This window comes from Tenrec ecaudatus, chromosome 5, assembly GCF_050624435.1.
Source record: "Tenrec ecaudatus isolate mTenEca1 chromosome 5, mTenEca1.hap1, whole genome shotgun sequence".
Lineage (NCBI taxonomy): Eukaryota > Metazoa > Chordata > Mammalia > Afrosoricida > Tenrecidae > Tenrec > Tenrec ecaudatus.
Window position 1 is genome coordinate 150313668 of NC_134534.1, and position 20639 is coordinate 150334306.

Genomic DNA, 20639 nt, shown 5'->3' on the forward strand with positions numbered 1-20639 from the left:
AACACTGGGAGAGTATGTTGTCTGCAGACCTGTACTTCAAGAAATATAGAGAAAATTTGTCAGGGTGAAGAGAAACCATGCCAAAAGGAAACAATTTTTTAAAGGGAGGACTAAGAAACACTAGAAATATATAGATGTATATGTGTATATGTATGTAGGTATATACATTAATGATTTTTTAAAAACCAGCAAGTCTGGTCACTGCAGATCCCAGAATGCCACCCTACCCCTGCCTCCAGCGCCTCTCACCTCAGCCTGGAAACGATATACGTCGTTCCCACCTTTTTTCTTTTTTCCTTCTCTCGCTATTCTTCACAAGAAGCACTTGTGAACTCTTAAAGAGGCCACACTTAGTCTCAATTCCAAGACTTTACAAATGCCCTCTACCCACAATATTCTTCCTTCCTTCCCCCCTCTATTGAGTTACAACTTATGTTACAACCCAAAGACCACTTTCTTTCCCAGCCTGCTCCGGACTGCACCAGCATGAATCATATAAATCTGTATTTAACTCCAACAAATGAAGCAATGAAGTACAATACCTTGACAACCCATGTTAGTGATGCCAAAGCATCTTCTCCCATTTAGTTCTCACAAAAGCATGATAAGGCAAAAAGGCAGGTCTGTGGCTCACTTCATATAGATGCTACAACCCAAACTTGGAGAAGCCAAGTGGCTTGCACAAAGCTGCACTGCCCACGTCGGGGAAAGCTGGCACCAGTACCAGACTCCTCATACCCATCCCAGTTCCGTTTCCGTGGCCACATTATATACAATATGATACCTGCCTTTAACTAATTTATGATCTTCTTGGATAATATACTTTTCCTACATATATGAAAAGTTAACTAAGACAATTCAACATTAGATTGGCAGTTGTAGCCTTGATCAAGCATCAGAAGCACTTATGAACTTAAAAAAAAGAACTACAGAAATTCAGAACTCATAATAAACTAACTGAATCAGAATCACTAACTGAATCAGAATCTGTATAGTTTAAAGGGAATTCTGATAATCACTTAGAGCCCAGAACCTCTTCATTACATGACTAACTGTGAAATAAGTAATACAATCTGTGGGCCCTGTGAAGACAGGGAAACGGGCATGAGGGAACATTGGAGAGGGCTTTGAAAGAAGGCGGGATTGAATCGACAGAGAGCAAGTAAGGGTGACTTCAGGCCATGGGGTAGTAAAGGTGAGGTGTGTTCACAGGATTGAATATTTCTGAACAGAGGCATGATCTAAAACCACCAGGAGTGTAAATGAAATGAAATAAAGAAAGCAGGATTTTAGGAGAAAAACTAGCAGATGAATGCAAAGGGCTAGAGACAAGGGGCTAGAGGAGCAGGTGGGACTATTTGTATGGTCTTTCTTTCTTTTCTTTTGGTGTTTATCTATACCAGATAAGCAATCCTCCAGAGACAGCGATGGGACCAATTCATAGGGGATGGAAGGTCATGGAGGGGAGCAGGTGGGGGAGGGGAGTGGTGATCCAATAATGATGTGGGCAGGAGAATAGTAAGGGTTCTAAAATTGATGGTAAGGAGGGTGTAGCTTTTCTGGTTATGTTTGATCAATCAAATTGTATCTAAGAGGAATTACTGAGAGGTGAACAATGAGTAAATATGATAGATTATGGGGAAAGAAAAAGAAAACAATGAAAGAAGAAAGAAAGAAAAATATATATTGGTGTATATATAGATAGATATGTATATATGTAAACATATGTCTAGGTGTATTTGTTTATATGTGTGTATATATGCAAATGCAACAAGGAAGCAGATGGACGTTAGGCCTCTACTTAAATCTTACTTCAGTACAAGAATGGTTTGTTCTAATAATGTGGCATTGTATGGTACTTACCTTCTTGACATAATAGCTGAAGACAAAATGAGTGCATAAGTAAATGTGTTGAAGAAAGCTGATGGTGCCTGGCTATTAATAGATATAGCATCTGGGGTCCTATAGGCTTGTAGTTAAACAAGCAGCCATCTATAGGGAAGCAACAAAACCCACATGGAAGCAGCACACCAGCCAGTGTGATCATGAGGTGTCCACAGGAAAAGGCATCAGAAGTTCATAAACTAGCAACTAAATTGATGTGAAGGGGTATGGATGTAGTGGAGACCCAATGTAAGATAATTGGACAGCCCCTCTCAGAAAAGCCACACAGAGGGATCATAAATCCAGGGGCCAGTACAGCACTGATGAAACACATAACTATCCTCTAGTTCTTTAATATTTCCTCCCCTTACTATTACTGCTTTTATTTGTTTTACCTCATTAATCATGTTAGACTTGCATATGTTCATTTGTATGATTAAGATCATTCAATACATGAAAACCAAGACAGATTACCCTTCAGAAACAGTAGTAGGAGTAATGAGTCCCTGAGGTGGGGGTGTGGGTGTGGGTGGGGAGCGGAATAGGGAGCTGACAGCATTGATGACTGTATAACCCCACTTGAAGGGAGCAAACATCAGAATTGTATGTGATTGGTATATTGGATGGTGTAAGAAACGGACAATAAATAAATAAATAAATAAAGGTTCCTGGGGGCTAAAGTGGGGGAGGGAGGGCATAAAGGAGCAATAAGAAAGAAAACGTTTTTAAATTGATTGGGGTAGCAATTGTACAACACTGCTTGATATGATTGAACTATGGAATGTTATGACATCTGTAAGAAAAAGTTTCTGATAAAATGATTAATAAATAAATAAACAGATAAATAAATAAGAACAAAAAAAGAATTGCTTAAGGGCAGAGCCTTGTTGCTCTCCATGCTAGACAGCTCTGAGAAAACCACCGTGGCCTTCCCTGTATTAAGGGTGTCCTGTGCTGCCTGCCCTTACCTTGTATTCCAGAGAGAGCAGCGTCTCTGTCTTCGAAGTCCAGCTCCATTTGTGAACGACGTAGCCCTGATGGTCACTGGTGGTCCCCCCGTCCTCATCCAAGACCAAGACGTATGGACAGCTAGGAGAGAGCAGAAGTCAACAGTTGCTGCTGGGTCATGGAAAGAAGATCTCATCACTACAGGCAGGGCTCTGACACTTTGTGCCTACCTGGAGGAACCTTAGGGTCCTGTAGGTAGTCTTACTTCCTTAGCCTAGCACGATCCGAGGCCCTTCAATACTTGCTGCTCCTGGGGGACTCTCCAGGATGAGGGGAGAGGCAGGTCTTAGGGAGATGGTGGATGCCTAGGCCAACCCCAAGAGGGGAAGGAAGGGCATTTGTTCTAGGGTCATAGGTATACAAGCTCTCAGGGCATTAAAGCAGGGACTGGACCATCCACAATACAAAAGCAACTCGTTGCTTCTAAGCTCCAGATGAAGGGTTGAGAAAAACAACAATACCCACCAACTTTTGGCCAGTAAGACTATGTTTCTCTTAAAAGACTCTACAGAAGTGGTGTCCATAGCCTCTCCTTCACCCATTCCTGGTAGAGAACATTTCTCCATGAGAGAAGGCCTCTAAGAATCTAACCAACCATCAAGATCTTGATGATATGCTTCAGCGCTGGGTGAGGTAGCACAGAAGTACCGAGTAGAGTAGGGCTTGGGGAGCTGACTGGTTGCAATGTGAATCCAACAAGCAAGGGCCCAATGCCCACTTCTCTGCAGGCTTTGACTCAGTCCTCCCTCCTTGTCTATCTACTCCTCTGGATGCTGAAGACCCCGTACTTTTTCCAGAGACGTCTAGTTGTCACCTAGTCCTCTCCTCTGCCGCCCCCAGAGGTATTTCCATAGGAGAAGAGTTCCCACAACCCACTCACCGAGTTTTTGCGTTGTACTGAACACAGCCCTGGCCTTCAGTGTTGAACAAAGCCAGGAAGGAAAAGTTGGGTGTGTCGCTAAAGAGCCAGGTAATGGTTCTCCCTCGGCAGCACGTGGGGATCTGACACATGGCGATGTTTCCGGAGGGATAGCTGGTAGAAATGGTCAAGTGGAACTAATAGAAAACTCCCCAGGTGCTGTGCTCAGGTGCCCCATGGGAAGCAAGTCTACAGGTCAGTGTTACTCCCTATTGGGCACATCGTTTCTCCTCTTCAAAGACCCTTCCTGCACGTCGCATCAGTAACAATTCAGATAAATGATAAGGGAACGCAACCACTCTCTGAGTGTTCTCATATATTTCTATTCCTTACATCAGCCCTGCAGTAGGAAGTCCTGGTGTTATCTCCATCTCACAGGTGAGTATGGTTTGCTTAGGTCTGAGGGAGTTCCCGAGGGATGGGCTCTTTGGTGCTAAAGTCAGGAAAGTGTTGGGCAACAGGGTGAGTTGGTCACCCTACAAAAGAGGAGCCCGGGGGCGGGGGGGAGGGAGAGCAGAGAAATGACGTGCCCAACATCACAGAGCCAGACACTGAACTCCGAGACAATGACACTGCTAACACTGCCAGGCTACCTCACTGAAGGTCAATCTAGGAGGACAGGCAATGTCTCCCTGTTCCTCTCCTATGCATTTGTCCTGTTTCACAGGGCCACAGTGTTGGTAGCTACTGTCTTGTGTGTAGGGAGTACCTTATATAGAAGACGTTACATGGTTGTTAGCAGTGGGATTCACCACCCTAAATCCTCGCCTGTCGGTTTGAAAGGGTCACATGTTTTCAGAGCCCTGCTCTTCCTTTCAGCCTGCTCAGATCCCCTGGAACAGGGATCCACTCTTGAAACATTTGAAAAACATAACCTTTAGAGTCCCACAGACCTGGTTTGCAGTCTCCACACCAACCTCTTGAGCTGTATGACATGAGCAACTGCTTCTCCCGAGCCTCAGAGGCATGTGCTTGTGAGAATTCAGTGAGGTCCAGTATCTGCAGTGGCCAGCAAAAGCGTCCGTGATCACTGATCATCGCTGTGATGGTACAGTCTGCCAAGCTTCTCCACACAGCTTCCTTGCCCCCCACCTCTCCACCATCAGAAGTGGTTTCTGACTCTTCCATACTTCCTCACCCCTGTGCGCCTTTCAAACAGCACTGAGTGTTTACAATGGTCTCTAAGACTGCAGATCCCTGTGGGAAGGGCTGTGTGTCTTTCATGTTGTATGCTCAGGGGATGGAGTTCAGTCAGACTCTGTACGGCACTCAGCTCTGAGGTTACACTTGACTCATGACCCATTTGGTCTATCCATTCTGGTCTGCTACTAAATTATGTAACCCCTCGTAGACGCTGCTTCCACATATGAAAATTTGAGATAAAAGTAATGCTTGGTGACAGTACCAAAAAAAAAACTCCCCAGCCCTGCTCCTCCACTCAAGAAACAACCTAACAAAGAGGGTCAGAATCTATTTTCTCTGGACACTGGAATCTAATTAAAAAACAAAACTAAAAAATGTAAAGCAACCAGAAGCATGCTTAATGAGGGAGCATTGCAGATTTCTTTCTAAACTATCCCTCGTCCAGAGTGAACCACTTCTGTTGTGACCTGGTGGTGCCAGGGAGAACTGTGGTGGCAGGTCTTGGTTTGTCTAGTGTCTTCCCAAGGGATCAGCTCACAGGCTTGCCTCGTTTTCATCTCTCAGAACCTTCTCTGCATAGGTAGAGCCTACTCGGTGATGAATGTTGAAAGATCTTAAAAGTAGGTACTCATGTATGAGTCCCCAATAAAATGTAAAAAAAGAAAAGAGGAGAAAAAAAATGATTAGGGCAAAGAATGTACAGATGTGCTTTATACAATTGATGTATGTATATGTATGGACTGTGATAAGAGTTGTATGAGCCCCTAAAAATGTTTAAAAAAAAAAAGTAGGTACTCATTACAGACACCTGAGGCAAGGGCTAACCCACTGGGCAAGCAGGAGACATGGAAAAATTAAGAGAATGGAGAGAGAGAAACATCCAGGCAGTATGAGCTTTGAGCCCTCCCAGGTATTTCCGGGAATCTACAAGGCTATGTCCATGACTGAACTAGAAGCATGCTAAGAAAAAAGCCGAGCAGACACTAAGCGTTCACATCTGGTTGATCTTTAGGCTCTGTGCAGCAGAGAGTGAAAGCTAAGGCTGAGTTGTGGTGTTTACCTGGCTAAGTCAATCTACAACAACTCTCACTCACATCCAGTCGGTCAGCAGCTCAGCACTTAGCCCCTAAACCACCAGGACTTCTTGATGTATCTATACATATTTTTAAGTGCCCTCTAGTCGGTTCTGACTCATAGTGACTCCATGTACAGCAGAAGGAAACAGCATAGATTGTGGATCCAAGCAAAATGAAATCCTTGACAACTTCAACCTTTTCTTCATTTTTCATGATGTTGTCTACTGGTTCCGATGTGAGGATTTGGATTTTCTTTTCCCCCATCGAGTTGTAATCCACATTGAAGGCTGCCGTCCTTGATCTTCAGTAGCAAGTGCTTCAATTCCCTCTCACTTTCAGCAAGCAAGGTGAGTTCGTTTATTGTGCCAACCTGGCTGATAGGCACATGTGGGGTTAATTGAAGGGCGGAGGAATAAATGGCTTGGTGAGCCTTGTCTTTCGAGTCTTCAGGTCTCTTGCTTTCTGATGATCAGACCAGGGTGCAGCTGCCTTAGCAGTTCCCTGCTTCAACTGACAAGGCTCACTTCCTGCAACACATCTCCAAGGAGAAGCCACATGGATCTACCCTAATGCACCCGAGTGCTGAGATGTTTACACATTCACTGACTCAGCTTTCCTCCTGCAGTCTGCCGACTGCATTGTTTTGTGAGATGGAGGAGGACTTTGTGGATTGGTGTTGAATATATGGGTTAATGGGTTGATGTTGGACTTGTGGGCTTGGGCAGCACTGGGTTGGGATGTTTTCTTGATGTGCACTTAACTTTTACATAAAACTCTCTCTTATACATGAGTTTCTGTGGATTTGTTTCTCTAAAGTACCCAGACTAACATACAAGGTTATGTCATCTGTATAGTGTAGGTTGTTAATAAGTCTCACTCCGATTCTGATGCCACCTTCTTTTTCATACAATCTAGCTTCTCTGATTGTTTGCTCAGCACACAAATTGAGTAAGTATGGTGAGAGGATACAACTCTGATGCATACCTTTCCTGATTTTAAACCATGACTGCATGGTTCCCTTGTATGTTCACACCGCTGCCTCGTGATCCATGTACAAGTTCTGCATGAGCACAATGAAGTAAGTGTTCTGGAATTCCCATTCTTCTCAAGGCGATCCATAGTTTGTTAGGATCCTCACCATCCAATGACTTGGCATAGTGAATAAAATACAAGTAAAGATCTTTCTGGTATTCTCTGCTTTGAGCCAAGATCCATCTGCCATCAGCAATGATATCCCTTGTTCCATGTCCTCTTCTGAAACTGGCCTGAACCTCTGGCAGCCACCTGTCAATGTACTGCTGCAACCTTTGTTGGATAATCTGCAGCAAAAGTTTACTTGCATGTGATATCAATGATACTGGTCTATAATTTGAACAATCTGTTGAGTCGCCTTTCCTTGAATTCGGTACAAATACTTACCTTTTTAAGTCCATTGGCCAAGTAGCCATCTCCCAAGTTTCCTGGCACAGATGAATAAGTGCTTCCAGTGCTTCATCAGCTTGTTGAAACATTTCAATTGGTGTTCCATCAATTCCTGAAGCTTTCTCTCTTTCATTTTTTCTTTTCTTTTTTGATTAATGCTTTCGGTGCAACTGGAACATCATCCTTCAACGTCATTGGCTCTTGTTCATATGCTACTTCTAGAAATGGTTAAATGGCAACTAATTCTTTTTGGTTCAGTGGCTCTGTGTTCTTTCCATCTTCGTTTGGTGCTTCCTGCATAGCCTAGTATTTTGCCCATAGAATCTTCCAATATTGCAACTTGAGGAGGCTTGAATTTTTTCTTGAGGTCTTTAGTTTAAGGTATACTGAGTGTATGCTTCTCTTTTGGTTTTCTTAAAATATGACTTTGCATATTTCATTATGATATTTGACTCTGTCTTCTTGAGGTGCCCTTTGAACTTTTCTATTCCGCTTTGATGTCATCATTTCTTCCCTTTGCTTTAGCTCCTCTACGATTAAGAGCAAGTTTCTGCCTCTTCTGGCATCCTTCTTGTCTTCTTAATGACCTTTGCTTTCTTCACGAATCTTGGTCTTGATATCCTCCCATAGCTCATCAGGTTTTCTGTCACAGTGTTCCATGCAACAAATCTGTTCTTGAAGTTTTCTTGAAATTCAGGTGTGATAGACTCAAGGTCCCATTTTTTAACTCTCGTGGACTTATTTTAATTTTCCTCATCTTCAGTCTGAAATCACATGTTAATTGGTGATCTGCTTTATAGTCAGTGTCTGGCCTGGTTTAGCTGCTGATATTGAGCTTCTCCATTGTCTTTTCTGACAAATGTAGTCAATCTGATTCCTGTGTATTTCTTCTGGAGATGGCCATGTGTATAGTTGTCATTTGTGTTGTTGAGAAGGTGTTGGCTCTAAGCAAGTGGCTTGTCTTGCAAAATTCTATTATGCAATCTTCATATCTGTTTTTATCATTAAGATAATAGTTTCCACCTACTGTTTCTTTCTCCTTTTTTTCCCTCCACAGGACTATTTAACCCTAAACTTGATTTTTTTCCCTTTAGTTTCTTTAGTTTGAATAATGCTGACTGTGTTCTTCCTGTTTGCTTTTCTCACTATGGATTTTTTACATATTTCATTATAATACTTCACACTGCCTTCTGGAGCTGCTCTTTGAAACTTTGTGCTCAGCTCTTCGGCTTTATGATGCTCCAAGTAGTCTCTGGTCAAGAGCAAGTTGGTGTGTCTATCTGACATCCACTTTGGTCTTTTCTGTCTTTCTTGTCATTTTATAGACTTTGTTCTTTCTTCATGTATGATGTCAATGATGTCAACCCATAATTCAGCTGGCCTCAGTCATTAGTGTTCAATGCATCAATCTGTTTCTGAGATGATCTCTAAATTCAGATACAATATACTCTAGGTTGTATGTTAGCTCCCATGGACTTGTTTTAATTTTCTTCAGCTTCAACTTGAACTTGCATATGGTCTGTTCTGGTATCAGTCCTAACCTTGTGTGGTTGATGATACTGAATTTCTCCACTATCTCTTTCCTGTGTATTGATTCCTGTTCAGTCGTTCTATCTGGCAAGTTCTATTTATGTTGCTCAGAAAGATATTTTCAATGAAGTTGGTCTTGAAAACTTCTGTCATGCCATCTTCAGCTTCAGTTCCATCACCAAGGCCATACTTTTTCTCTCCATTTTCAATATTCTCATTCCAGTTACTGGTAATTATCAATGTATGTTAATTGGTTTTCTTGTCAATTTCAGACTGAAGCAGTTGATAGAAATTCTTTAATTTCATTGGTTTTAATGACTGGGCATAAATTTGAATAATAGGCATAAGACCTGGTCTTCCTTGTAGGCAAACAGATGTTATCCTAGCACAGACAGCACGGTACTTCAAGAAAGATTTCTAAATGTTCTTTTTGATGATTAATATGATGCCATTCCTCTTCGATTTGCCATTCCTGGCATAGCAAACCATATGATTATCCAACTCAAAATGGCCAATACTAGTCTACTGCAGCTCACGAATGCCTAGGATATTAATCTCTATGCATGTCATTTCGTTTTTGATACTTTACAATATTCCTAGACTCATAGTTTGTACATTAATAATCCATTATGATTAATAATGGATGTTTGTAGCCATTTCATCTCATCTTGAATCATGCTCTGTCTGTAAAGGAAAGTCCCCAAAGCTTTGCTTCATCCATGACATTAAAATCCACTCTACTGTGATGAGGCAGTCATATTTTCAGTGGCTTTCAACCTGAGTTTTCAGATGCTTTTTCCAGCACTACGTTAGACAGAGGTCCACTGCTGCTCATAAGATTTTCCATGGATAATCTCTCAGAAGTGGACTGCCCATACCTTTTTTACTAGTCTCTATTAGTCTCAGAACTCCACTGAAATCTCACTCGGGTTGATGCTGCTAGTATTTGAAATACCAGTCACAGCTTCCAGTATCACAGCAACATGCAAGACACTGCAATGGGACCAACTGAAGAACTTCTGGGACCATATTATAATATTTAAAATATTCAATTTCCCCCCTCCCCCGAAAAGAATTTTTTCCAAAGGACGACATTGACTCTGCAGCTCTGGGAGATGGACATATTTGATCAGAGCACACGGGAGCAGATGAAGGGGCAGGAGGAGAGAGTGGAGCACAGCCTGGCCCACCAGGCCGTGATGATGATGTTCCTGAGTAGAGCAGCCAGTCCACAGAGAGAACAACATGGCTGGCCCCACTATGAGACATGATGCCCCTCAGTGACTAAGGGCGATACAGGGGACAGCACCGGAGACACAGTGTGGGAATTGCACCTGACCTGATCCCACCACACCGAGGCAAATCACTGGGGGAGTGCAGCGGAACAGCAAGGGAATGGAGTGGCAAGGTCCCCAGGGAATGCTGAAAGTGGACTTCAGAGCCAGGGCGTGGTGCCCCAACAGACTGGACTGGAAAATGCTCCTAAGGGCCAGCAAACGATCCCTGAACTAACTACAAGCTTTTCTCTTGTGAACTGTTTTATTCTGTTCTTTGTCAGTGGTTTGTTTTTGTTGTTTTGTTGTCTGGTTGTATACTGTTGCTTTGTTTTCCTCTGTCTAGTTTTCGTGCATGTTAGTGACTCCACAGGTCTGTCTGAATAGGACAGGCTGGATGAACTATCTGGAGGAAAAACAACGGGACCGACAGTTTTGGGGGGACTTGGGGTGGGGGGGTAGGGGGGGTAAGGAAGTGGTGTTAACAAACCCAGGGACAAGGGAAAAACATGGGACCCCAAATGGTAGAGAAGTGGGAGTGGCAGGCCTGGTGGGAAATGATCAAGGGTAAGGTTGCTTAGAGAAGAGGTATACTCTAGCCCAGGTGGCGACGAAGCATGGTAGTAGGGCAGGAGGAAAGTCAAGGGAGATGGAGGAAAGAGCTAGGAGTCAAAGGGCATTCACGGAGGTCTAGACAAAGACATGTACATGCAAATATATATAGGAGGATGGGGAAATAGATCTATGTGTCTATATTTATAGGTCAAGTATTAAGGTGGCGGAAGGACCTTGGGCCTCTACTCAAACACTCCCTCAATGCATGAATACCTTCTTTCATTAAATTGGAACTCTATGATGCTCACTCTCCCGACACAACGGCTGGAGCCAAAGTGTGTGAACAAGTAAATGTGGTGAAGAAAGCTGATGGTGCCCGGCTATCAAAAGAGATAGTGACTGGGGTCTTAAAGGCTTGAAGATAAACAAGCGGCCATCTAGCTCAGAAGCAACAAAGTCCACATGGAAGAACACACCAGCCTGAGTGAGCGAGTGGTCCCAAAGGGATCAGTTACCAGGCATCAAAGAACAAAAAATCATATCATTGACTGCACACCTCCATGATAGGATCGCTGAAGACAAATGGGTGCATCAGCAAATGTGGTGAAGAAAGCTGATGGTGCCCGGCTATCAAAAGAGATAGTGTCTGGGGTCTTAAAGGCTTGAAGGTGAACAAGCGGCCATCTAGCTCAGAAGCAAATAAGCCCACATGGAAGAAGCACACCGGCCAGTGCGATCACGAGGTGCCCAAGGGACCAGGTATAAGGCATCATGCAAAAAAAAAAAAAAAGATGTAAGTGTGTGTATGTATGTGTATATATGTGTATATGTATATATGTATGTATATATATGTATATATATATCATATTAAATGAAGGGGGAAGTGCAGAGTGGAGACCCAAGGCCCAAGTGTCGACCAATGGAGATCCCCTCATAGAGGGGTTTAGGAGAGGAGATGGGTTAATTAGGGTGTGAGGTAGTATCGATGAAGAACACAGCTTTCCCCCAGATCCTGGATGCTTCCTCCCCCCAACTACCATGATCCGAATTCTACCTTGCAGGGCTGGATAGGACAGAGGCTGTACACTGGTGCATATGAGGGTTGGAGGTACAGGGAATCCAGGGTGGATGATACCTTCAGGACCAAGGGTGTGAGGGACGATGCTGGGAGAGTGGAGGGTGAGTGGGTTGGAAAGGGGGAACTGATTACAAGGATCCACATGTGACCTCTTCCCTGGGAGAGGGACAGCAGAGAAGGGGGGAAGGGAGACTACGGATAGGGCAAGATATGACAAAACAACGATGTATAAATTACCAAGGGCATATGAGGGAGGGGGTAATGGGGAGGGAGGAGGGGAAAAAAAAGAGGACCTGATGCAAGGGGCTTAAGTGGAGAGCAAATGCCTTGAGAATGATTGGGGCAGGGAATGTATGGATGTGCTTTATACAATTGATGTATGTATATGTATGGATTGTGGTAAGAGTTGTATGAGTCCCTAATAAAATGTAAAAGAAGAAAAGAGAAAAAAATGATTAGGGCAAAGACTGTACAGATGTGCTTTATACAATTGATGTATGTATATATATGAACTGTGAAAAGAATTGTATGAGCCCCAATAAATTGTTAAAATTAAAAATAAATAAATAAATAAAATATTCAATTTCCAACAAAAAACTATGAAATATGCAAAAAGACAAAGACGTATGAGTTATTCACAGAAAATAAAGAGTTTAGACAGAAATCATGCTCCTGGGAGAAACACTCTGGGCTTGTTAGACAAAGACGTTCAGTCAACTCTTTTAAATATGATCAGATAATTAAGGCAATCATTATCTTACAGGAATCATAAAGAAAAAGCTCACCAAATAGAGAGTGCCAGTACAGAGACAGAAATTATGAAATTAATCAAATGAAAAATCTGTAGCTGAAAAGTACAATGTCAGAAATGGGAAAACTTCTGTGATATGTTTAACAGAAATTAAATCAGTAGAAGACAAAACCAGCAAATTTGGAGGTGGGTTATTAATCAAAATATTTTTGTCTGAGGAGCATATATTTTAAGAAATATATTTTTAATAAAGAAAATGGAATGAAGTCTAAGGGGTCTGTGGAATACCATCAAGTATCGTAACACATGCATAATATCTGTCCCAAAAAGAGAAGAGAGAGAGAAAGGCCAAGAAAGAATATTATTTAAATTAGTGGCTGAAAAAATTTAGGATTTCATCAAATCCTAAATTTGATGAAAAACATGAATCTATACATCTAAGAATTTCAATGAACTCCAGATAGGATAAACTCAAAGTTATTCATGACAAAAACATTGTATTCAAACTGTAGAAAGCTAAAGAAAGAGTCTCAAGAGCTGCAGGAGAGGAGAAAGCCCTCATGCACAAGGGACCCTCAGTAAGATTAAAATTAGATTCTTCATCAGAAGCTACAGATTGTAAGAGACAGTGAGAGGATATTTAAATTGCTGGAAGGAAAAAGCAAACCAGTCATCTGTAGATTCTACATCAAACAAAACTACCCTTCAAAAATTAAGGAGAACTTATATATGTACAATAGACTAATGTACAGAGAGCAAAGTAGACTAGTGGTGACCAGGAATAGGGTGGGAAGGGAAATGGAGAATTACTGCTTAATGGTGACTGAATTTCTGTTTGGCCCGATTCAAAGGTTTTGGGTATGGAGAGTTGCACACCAATGTAAATATAATTTGACACCACTGATTGTACTCTCAAAAATTACTCAAATGAAAAGTATTTACCACAATAAAAAGTTTTAAATGGCACATTTTAAATTTAAAGAATAAGAAGTTACAACCTCTTCAGACAAAAGCTGAGCTAATTCATCGTTGGTAGATGAGCCTAACAAGAAATGCCAAATCCCCGAGGAATGAGCCATTGAGTTTTAAGTCATGTTATCATGGGACACCAAGTTCAACTGATATACGATTGTCATTCACAGTGAAACTGTTCTACATCTGACTTTGGCGAGTAGCAACTGGGGTCTCAAAAGCCAGGTGGCAGTCACCTCGGTGTAACTATTGGTCTTTCTTCATCCAGAAGAAAGAAAAGGGATGAAAATCAAAAGATAATGGGAAAAAAATCAGTCCCAGACCATGATCCTAAGATCAGAAAAGTTAGATGGTACCCACCTATGATGACTAACTGAAATATTAGAACGTTCTGAATAGAGTGGAAGAAACTGTGGGACAGAAATCAAAATCCTAGAAGAAACAAGGCTTATTGGTCAGAACGAGACTAGTGGGACCTCCCAAGACTCCCTTAGTCCATCACCCTGTAGCCTGGACCTGAACGCATGCCCAGTTGAGAACAATCAACTCTTTAGCATAAAAACCAACCAAACCAAACTCACTGCCGTTGAGTTAATTTCAAATGACAGACCTATGTAGGGTTTCCAAGGTTGTGTAAATCCTACGGGAGTAGATAACCTCACCTTCCCCCTGTGGTGCGTTTGAGCCACAGATCTGTGGTTCATGGTCACACACTTACCCAGCAGCCATCAGAGCTCCTTTTAAGACCAAGTTGGCAGCATGGGGCCCCAGACGGAGAGTTTGGAAAGGAAAGGAGGAGGAATGGAAACCGGAAGTGCTGGGAGGAAGTAGGATAAGTATGTTAAGGGAATTTAAATGGATGAGTTGAAACAAAATGTGAATAAGTTGTTGAATGTAACATTTATGATCTGCTGCTCAGTAAACCTTCACCGACATCACAACAAAAAGATTTAAAAGAAATGCTAAAAGGAGTCCTTCAGGATGCAATGAAGGCTCACTGGACTGACGTCAGGAGTAGACTGCCCCCGTGGATTTCTGCGGCTGTATGTAAAGCTTTCCGGGAGCAGAAAGCCTCATCTTTATCCTGCTGAGTGGCTGGTGCATTTGAACTGCTGGCCTTGTGGTTAGCAGCCCAACAGGTAACCCATTATACCACCAGGGGTAGCAGACACCAAAAACAAACAAACAAGCAAATTCACTGCCACGCATAGTGACTCAGTAGGACCGGGTAGAAATGCCCCTGCATGTTTCTGAGACTGTAACTCTTTTGTTACCATAGAAAGCTTCATCTTTGTCCCTGCTGGTGGTTTCAAACTGCTGTCGTTATCAACCCCACACATAACTCCAATGCCATAGGGTACCTTGGGGTAGTAGATTAAAGCAAAAACCCACTACCATGGAGTCAATGCTGACTCCTAGTGACTCCGTTTATGGGAGTAGAAAGCCCAATCCTTCTCCCACAAAGCTGTTGGTGGTTTCAAACTGCAGATTGCAGCCCAGCGGGTCACCACCATGCCACCAGGGTTCCTAGGGGTAGTAGATAATGACTATAAAATACATTGAAATGAAATGTAATGAAAGACCACTAGATCTAAAAAGAAATCAGAACTCACTGCCACGGAGTCAATTCCAACTCACATTGTAGAACTACCCCTGTAGGTTTCTGAGGCTGTAAGTGTTCTGGGAGTAGAAAGCCTAGTCTTTCTACTGGGGAGCAGGGCTGGGAGTTTCAAACTGCTGACCTTGAGGTTGGCAGCCCAATGCATAACCACTACACCACTAGGGATCCCCAGCTAGTGACCGTAACTGCACAGATAAACATGAAAGTCGGCACGACTGTGTTTTGGTTTGGTTTCCCCTGTCTGGTTTGAAAAACGCATGCATACAACGATAACGCAAAGCTGTGCTAACGGGCACACGGTGGACTAGAAATGTGGGGTTTCTGGTAACGATTTAAGGATGGAGGAGTGCAACTGCGGATGAGCCGTGGTGACAGGCATGTGAATCATCGGAACCCTCGTCTGTTGCTGGTGGGAATGTCAAGCGGAGCAGCGGCTGTGGGGTGCATTTCATCGTTAAGTGAACACGTTGCCTTACACTGTGACTTGACAATTCTACTCCAGAGCATACAGTCCAAAGAATAGAAAACAGGGGCTCAAACAAAAACTTGTACAAGAATGTTTATAGTAGCACTATTCACGGTCGCCAAAAGGTGGAAAGTCCACGTTTCCTTCAATAGATGAACGGATAATCAAAGTGTGGTATCTATTCCATACATACAATAGTATGCAGTCATGAACAAGAATGGAGTGCGATAAATATTATTATGTGGTAAAGCATTATGCTAAAAGGTCCCAGATCCAAAAGGGCACACAGTATAGGACTCCATTTATACAGCATCTCTAATATAGGGAAGTCCATCTAGATAGAAGCAGACAGGTTTTCAGGGACTGAGTGAGAGGGAAATGGGAACTGACTATTCGTGGGTATTGGGGGTTCTTTTGGGGTGACAGAAATGGTTCGGAACTTGATAGAGACGGTGGTTACATAACCCTGTGAATTAGACTGCAGGCCCTTGAATTGTACACTTTAAAACGGTTGAGTTGATTTATGTGAATTTCACCTCAGAAAAACAAAAGCCCACCTGCTGTAATGTAGATAATCCTTGAAAACACCCTGTTGAGCAAAAGAAGTCAGAAACCAAAGGACCACATATTGCATGCTTCTGCTTCTATGAACTGCCCAGTGCAGGCAAAGCCCAAAAGACAGAAAGGACTCGAATGGAGGCCAAGAACTGGGGAGGAGGGGCAGTCAGGAGAATGGCTGCTAAAGACTTTGGGGCTTCTCTTTGAAATGGTGCTGCAACCGGATGGAGGTGTGTTCGCCCAGTATTGGGAATATACTTAATGCCACTGAACTGCTCGATTTTAAATGGTTAAAACGGTAAGTTGTGTGTTCTGTGTATTTTGCCACTATAAATAAGATTTGTAAATGCTTAACACACAGAGTTTTTCTGAGTCCTCAAGGAATCTCACAGTGTTTCCCAAAGTGGGCGGTATTGCTAGAATGATCCAAAACCTACTCACAGTGACCATCTACAGGACAGAATAGAACCATCCCTGTGGACCATAAATCCTGACAGGAGAAAGCCTCATCTTTCCCTGTTGGTTTTGAACAGCTGATCTTGTGGTTAGCAGACCAACGCCGTTACCTACCACACCGCCAGAGAAGGGTCCAAAGGTTGTAAAAGAAAATGTGTATACTTTATCGTGGATTACAGGTTATGATACACGACATCTTAATTGCCAGAGAGGTGCTGAGATTTTCTTGTTTGGTTGGCTTTGTTTATTCTGAAGAGGGGGTAGGGTAGTAGGCTAAATAAGTCCAGGAATATATGCAAAGGACAGAGTTGAGCACAGTGTCAGGCACATGGTGATTGATGTTTGCTCTCAATGTACATTTAAAATTTGTATCTTGGAATGAGGGAAGGCCTTGAGGGAAGGTTTTCACAGGTGGATTGGCTATGAAAGGGAGACATCTGGAGGGGTTCTGACACAGTAAATGAAATGCATACTGTGACGCCTCCAGGGTCTGAAACTGATCGGTGCAGACCCTAGAGTGGCTTGGGTCTCATGGCTGATGTGTTTTCACCTGAGAGTGTTGCCTAGAAATCTCTGTAGAAACAGAATCGACCCAGAATCCAGTGTTTTATGGGAACCATGGGGTGAGCAAAGTGTTTCCTAAACTTTTTCTCCACTCGAGGGAACAGACAGCTGCCCAAGGGTTTTGTCCATCTGAACAAAGTAACAGCAAATCTTCCTTTCAAGATCGTTAAGTCCAACTTCCTCATCTATAACCAAAGAAAGTGAGACAAAGAGAGAATAAGGGACACGTCACTAAGAACTGAGTCTAGAACCATTACCAGGCAACATGTGATTATTGATGTAGGATGATTAAGTGTGCACCTAGCAATGGCCCAAAGATTTGGGGGTAGTCCCACCTAGGAAACCTCAGGATTCTGGGATGTTTGAGATAGAAGATTATAGCAAGGTGGGATGCTGTGCCCTGATGCTATGCTAGGACACTTGTCCCTCTGGTCCTAGTGGTAGAAACCTAATTCACAGACACAGCTTCTGAGGCGTTCAGGGAGATAATCCTACAATGCAATGAAGAATTGGAAAGAGCAGCGGGTGAGGGTTTCATGGCCTATAGCAAGTCGTGGTTTCTCTCAAAGAGAGTGAGTTGTGTTCAGTATCACAGGACACATTGGAAGCACAGCTGAACAGAGTGTGATGAATGGATTCATTGATGGTCTGGGAAACAACAGGAGTTCTTTGACAAGGAGCTTAAATCCTGAATTCCCAGTTCAGTCATGAGGTGAGGGGAATGTTACCGGCTAGCCTGGCTTCTATGAAAGAGAGCTGAGACACCTCAAAGATTCATCCTTTCCTCTCAAGACAGGGTGGGTCCTGGGTGCCCAGTAACTTTATTAGTAAAATGAAGCCCCCTCCCCCATCTGCCCCACAACCTCCCGATTCTCTGTTGAAAAAAACCATTCTAAAAAGTGGAAATATGATCCCTGAGAGAGGTCCCAAAACTGAAGAGATAAGGTCCTAAACCTAAGTCTCCATCTACAAGGTGGGGCTAAGAATGAATGAGCCTGTATATGTCCCCTTGTCCTTGCGATCACATAGATTACATAACAAAATAATCCGTGTTTTGCATTCACTGGCTTCAGTGTTGCCAGATGGATTGGGTACCTGGGGTCTGGCCAGCTCTAGTGTATCCTGGGGAGGGGCAGAGAACTCCTGGAGGAACACAGGGAGCCGAGATGACTTCGTGATCTGTTGCTCCCCGTACAGACATTCTCCAAAGGAAATCCTTTCTCTTAAATTCTTCAATTCTCTTAAATCCTTTCTCTTAAAATCCATCTACATTCATTTGGGAAGAAAGCACTCTAACTAAAGCTATTCTTTCTAAGGTGTAAGTGGTCTGTTCCTTTAATTCTATTAATTCGTTGACATAATAGATACTCGATGAAAATCTGTACATGAAAAGCACTCTGGTTCAATTTACTCTGAGGTATGTGTAGTCCATAATAGTCACCCTTCAAAGGCTGTTTCAAAGCCATGGTTTCCCTGAATCTAGTTTCTCAGAGCCATGTCTATAGCTAGACTTTGTAGGTCTATCAACCCCTGAAATCACAGGTAAGGTTTATAGGTACATATTCCTGGGAGAAAGAGTCAATTGATTCCATCGGGTTGTCCAAGAGAACACTCAGTCTGAGACCTAACTCCTCATAGGTTTATGAACACAGGCTGACTCCGGCTGGGAATGAGGCTGGGGGATGCCAGGTGGGACATGGGAGTAAGAATTCAGGTTCCAAATAGTGGACCTCCGTGGAAAAGTCGGCAAGTAACAAAGAACTTAACCACGGAGACAGAAACAGCAGGAAGCAGATCCCCAACTACTTCGGGCCACCTAACGTCTGTTCTCCACCACTTAGTTTGTCAGTTTGTCCTACTGTGGTGGCTAGCATGTTGCTGTGATGCTGGAAGAGATGTCGCTATTTCAAAAGCCAGCAGAGTCACACAAAGGGAACAGGTTTCAAAGAGCTTCCAGACTAAGAAGAGACATGAAAACCTTAAACATAGCTTTGAAACAGTGTCAAGAACAAAGGGAAACAGGACTTTGACCAGGAGAGGGCCACAGGAGGGGCCTCTTTGGTCGGAAGGCACTCAGAATGTGACTGAGCAGGAGCTGCTTTCTCAAAGTAGAGCCACCATGGTGCCGTGAATGGAGTAAAGCCTGTGGGAGTGGAACCTGCACGACCTTCATTTGCTGATGGGGCACAATTCCAGGTAAGCTGCAAAAAAATCTACTAATAATTGGAATTTGGAATATAGGAAGTATGAATCCAGGAAAATTGCAAGTTGCTAAAAAATGAGATGGAATGCATAAAGATAGATATCCTAGGCATTAGTGAGCTGAAGTAGACAGGCATTGGCCATTTTAAATCACAACATCATATGGTTCACTATGCTGGGAATGACATGGTGAAGAGGAATGACATTGCATTCCTTGTCAAAAAGAATGTGCACGGGTACAGATAAAAACTGGAAACACAGGGAATCCAGGGCAGATAGCCCTCAGGACCAATAATGAGAGTAACGATACCAGGAAGGTAAGGGGAAGGTGGGGTAGAAAGGGGGAACTGATCACCATGATCTACATATAACACCCTCTTGGGGGATGGACAACAGAGAAGTGGATGGAGGGAGACATCAGAGAGTGTAATAAGACATGACAAAATAATAATTTATAAATTATCAAGGTTCGTGGAGGGGTGGCAGGGAGCGAGTGGAAAAATGAGGAGCTGATTCCAAGGGCTCAAGTAGAAAGAAAATGTTTTCAGAATGATGATGGGAACCAATGTACAAATGTGCTCAACACAATGGATTGTGATGAGATGTACTAGCTCCCAAATGATTTTTTTAAAGAATGTTTCAAAATCCATCTTGAAATATAGTTTTGTCTATGATAGGATGACATCTGTATGCCTTCAAGGAAATCCAGTCAATATGATTGCTATTCAAACTATGTACCTACCACAAAAGCTAGTGATGAAGTGTGGCAGTTACATAATCTGGTGTCAATTTGAGACCATTAGGAGTGAAGGGGTGGAGTTTGGCCTGTCAATCAAGTGACAGCTGGATGACCTCATTTGGAGGCGCTACAGAAATAAATAGCTCACTGGAGGCCAGATCCACTCACTCCCTTCGAGACATTCCTGATAACAAGCCTGATAGAGCTACACCGATGCAGGCAGAGCCCTGGAGCTGGAGGAGCCATGTGGAGACCCCTGTCAGCGCTGAGATGCTTCCACCACCACTGGACCCACAAGACTTCCCACCCACTGGCCTGTGATCTTCCTGCATTCGGCATCATTGCATGGCTGCATGAGGCTCAAGAGGAATTTATGAACTAGTATTGGACATATGAACTACTATTGGACATGTGGACTTGA

The 20639-nt window shown here is 43.0% G+C and overlaps 1 protein-coding gene across 1 annotated transcript in view; it reads right to left on the reverse strand.

Annotated features, from left to right (window-relative positions):
* C5H3orf20 (chromosome 5 C3orf20 homolog) overlaps positions 1-20639 on the reverse strand; it is a 104941-nt gene that overhangs the window by 55798 nt on the left and 28504 nt on the right. Inside the window, exons 6-7 of the mRNA XM_075550893.1 lie at positions 3773-3925; positions 2853-2973 (exon numbers count right to left, since the gene is read on the reverse strand). Of these exons, the coding sequence (XP_075407008.1) occupies positions 2853-2973; positions 3773-3925 (274 nt within the window). The remainder of the gene's footprint in view (positions 1-2852; positions 2974-3772; positions 3926-20639) is intronic.